Source organism: Asparagus officinalis, chromosome 6 (genome assembly GCF_001876935.1).
Source record: "Asparagus officinalis chromosome 6, Aspof.V1, whole genome shotgun sequence".
Taxonomy (NCBI): Eukaryota; Viridiplantae; Streptophyta; class Magnoliopsida; order Asparagales; family Asparagaceae; genus Asparagus; species Asparagus officinalis.
In genome coordinates, this window is record NC_033799.1 from 51,409,456 (window position 1) to 51,413,035 (window position 3,580).

The 3,580-nt window shown below is 34.4% G+C and overlaps 1 protein-coding gene across 1 annotated transcript in view; it reads right to left on the reverse strand.

Annotated features, from left to right (window-relative positions):
* Positions 2,915-3,580, reverse strand: part of LOC109844302 (probable ATP-dependent DNA helicase CHR12) — a 45,547-nt gene continuing 44,881 nt past the window's right edge. Inside the window, 1 exon segment of the mRNA XM_020413289.1 lies at positions 2,915-3,580. This exon segment is cut by the window's right edge and continues 10 nt beyond it. Coding sequence (XP_020268878.1) covers positions 3,125-3,580 — 456 coding nt within the window. The 3' untranslated portion in view covers positions 2,915-3,124.

Genomic DNA, 3,580 nt, shown 5'->3' on the forward strand with positions numbered 1-3,580 from the left:
TTTTTGTATACATACATACATGTTTCATAGTTATCATGTTTGGTTTTGATAAACAATGTGTTTTGCCACATATACATGAAAATGAACAACACATATACATATATTTTTTTTTCATGATTATATGTGAAAATAGTGTATTCTAGTTTATAGACTTAACAATCATAATATACATCTTCTATTAAGTCTATAAAATCAGTTTATGAAGTTTCAAAACATGGTGTAGTCAAAATATCAAAACAAGTATGTTTACATTTTCATGTTTTGGACTATTTTGTAAAATGAAGAGATTTCTCATTTGGGAGGTGATTTTTGAAAACCAGTTTTTGTAGCATGTGTATTATCATGTCTACAATCATTTCTTAAAGTTTTACATTTTTCTGAATTAGTTTGCAATTTTTAAAAGCAGTTTAAAAATCAGATTTTTTGTTTTAGTCAGGCTGAAAACCTGTTATCAGTCGATTGGTCAGTCGACTGATGAAATCAGTCGACCGATCAGTCGACTGAAGAAAGTGCCTGCAATTCAAAAAAGTTTCTGTTTTGTTTTGGTCGACTGACCAGTCAACTAATGAGGTCATCAGTCGACTGATAAGGTTCGTCAGTCGACTGATAAGCTGGAAAACGCCTCCAACAGTTAGCTCATCAGTCGACTGATGCATCCCGTCAGTCGACTGACCGGCTCCAACAGTTATATTTCCAGCCTTTGTTATTTTATCATTTTTGCTGGTTTTTCTTGGGTTTTGTGCCTTGGTTTTTCTTCCTATATAAACCCCTATTGTTCTCATCAGAATTAAGTTTGGAAAAATGGTTTTTAACAAGAGTTTTAAGTGTTTAAAAGTTTGTTTCTCAAAGTTTAAGTTTGGTGTTTGAGTTTACAAAAAGGAGGCTTGCATTTTCAATTGAGGAATTCATCCTCAATCTTCATCAACCTCTTTGTGTTTATAGAGAAGTTTTTCTAACTTTATTCTCTAGCAATTCGTTTTTGTTTTTCTATTATCATTTATTGCTAGTTTGTTAATTGAGTTAGATTTTGTTTAACCTCATTTTATCACACACACCCTATTTGAGCTTGTAGCATTTCATACATCATATATTGGGTTGTGGGATTGTGATTTGTGAGATTGAGCTTACATTAAGTTCTCACCCATTGTAGAGAACATTTGATTGTTGTTGAGCCTACTTGTGAGATACACTTTGCAATACACTTATACACCGAGAAAAATGTGTGGTGAGAGACAGGGTCGTCCCAAGAGGAGTGGGGTAGGTGGTAATGCCTAGAGGTAGGTTGTAATTCCTAATACTTGAGGAAGACACAGGCTAGAGACCAACACTTAGAGGGTGTAAAGTGTGATTGTAAGAGTGTGAATTGTAAAGTTTTCGGTGAACTAGAAAACCATAGTGTGAGGTGTAAACGTTATTCGGGTGAGCGTAGAAAACCCGGTTGTGATAGTGGAGATCTCCTCGAGGTGAGGAGTGAAGACGTAGGTCGTAGGGACCGAACTCCGTGATCATATCTTGTGTTTGCGTTTGTCTTTTGCACACTATCACTTGTGTTTATTTACTCTTGTTTATATATCATTGTATATATCAAATTGAATATCAAGATTGTTAGGATATATTTGTTTAATAAGTTTTAATAAGAATTAATATCTAATAAGATTAACAATAACCCTATTCACGCCCACTCTAGGGTACTTTCACATACCTAAGCACTTACAATAAAATATAAGAAATAACAATAAAATGGAACACGTTACACCGCCATCTCAAATTATTGAAAAAAATGGATTTGAAAAACTTCAGTTGAGTTTTTTGTGTCTCTGAGTGCTTTTTGAAGTGGGTGGGTTTAAAACAAACAAGCGTAAAACATTGGGTTTATGAGAAAAATACCCTCATTGAAAGTGGGTGGATCTAAAACTAAATTGGGATAAACTTTAGGTTTATAGGCTAAAAACTTGTCAATGTTGTCGTGACATACTTGTGCTAAAAGAAAAAAAAAGAAAAAAGAAAAAAAAGAAAAAAAAAAGAAAAAAAAGAGAGGTTTAAGCATTTGGTCAAAAATGCACTGTCTACTGAACCACATAGACGAAAAAAAAGAGAAAGCTGTACGAAAATATCATATTTACACCGTTTACGAAACTTCTGAAATGCAAAGTGTGTTTAAATTTAATTTGAAGGAATGTGTTTGGTCTAAGAGTGATTTTCTAAGGGTGACGGGTTTGAAAATAAACAGTGGTAACACTTTAGGTTTTTAGGCGATAAGCTTATTTATAGTTTCAACCTACGTTTATCAAACTAATGAAATAAAAATTGGATTTAAATTTAATCAAATAAAATAATTTGGGTCTAAATGGCAATCGGTGGGTTTAAACATAAAGACGATAAAACTTTGGAGATATAGGCTAAAAATGCTTTATATTATGCTCTGTTATATTATCATATTATTTTATTAAAGTCGACGGATTATTTTTGCGTGTATGTTTTAAAAATAAATCGGGTTACAACTTTGAGTTTGTAAGCGAAAACACCTTATTTATTAATTTTTAAACATGCTAGCTATTTTGGAGAGGGGCTTGAAAATAAAGTGGGGTTAAAGCATTCAAGTTTTATGGGCAACCGCTCTTTTGTTATTTATATGCCTGTGTTCAACTGTAGCTATGAACAGTGCATAGCTGTAGTTAAAATCCCATGACTTTATTATCCTATGACTTTAGTATATAGCTAAAAAAAGTGAGCAGGAAATTCTCATATAATAATAAAGAACTATGACGTATGAGGGAATTATGACTAAATTTTCAGTCAATGTGGGCTGAGTTGAGCAATGAAGAAAGAACCTCATGCATTCTCTTTCAATGAAATCTGTGGCCACCTGGCGGCCTAACTTGCATCATACGAGAATAAAAAACTACCCCTCCCAAAAGCAACTAAAGGGAAACTAAACATACTATTCTTGTCCTGAGACAGAAAATAAAAGGAATCACCTTACAATGTTTAACTATCTTCTGTCAATTCTGTTAACAGTCAATTATAGCAATCCTAGCACCACGCTATTCCTGTAACAACGTATTCATTTATTAAACAAGTTTCAATAATATTGAAAATCCTCAGTTCACAGGAAGTCCAATAACTAATTCTGCGACCCCTTTGGATCAGATGATGAACTGCCAATACCAGAGCGCTTCCTCTTATAAGATTTCCATGTGACAATGTTACCACGCCATCCACTATCATCACCATCAATCTCCTCGCCTTCATCTCCATCAGTCTGCATAGTATTTGGCTCAGAAGGTGTAGTCTGTGCTTCCAATTCTTCATCAGACCCAGATTCATGTGAAGGTCCAGCTTCCGTTGTGTTCTTTCCCCTTATCCTTCTTGAATATGAAAGATTGGAAACATCCTCTCCATCCTCAACAGCTTTTAGCCATTGGTAATCACTGAGTTGATCTGCATAAACAACGTCCTTTCTTCGTCTCTTGCCAGTGACCAAACCGTTGTTTTGGCTTTCTGAATCAATACTTGCTTTCATCTGCTTCTCCGTATCTTGAAATACCCACTCGGGGACTTCTCTCTCCTGCATTAACCT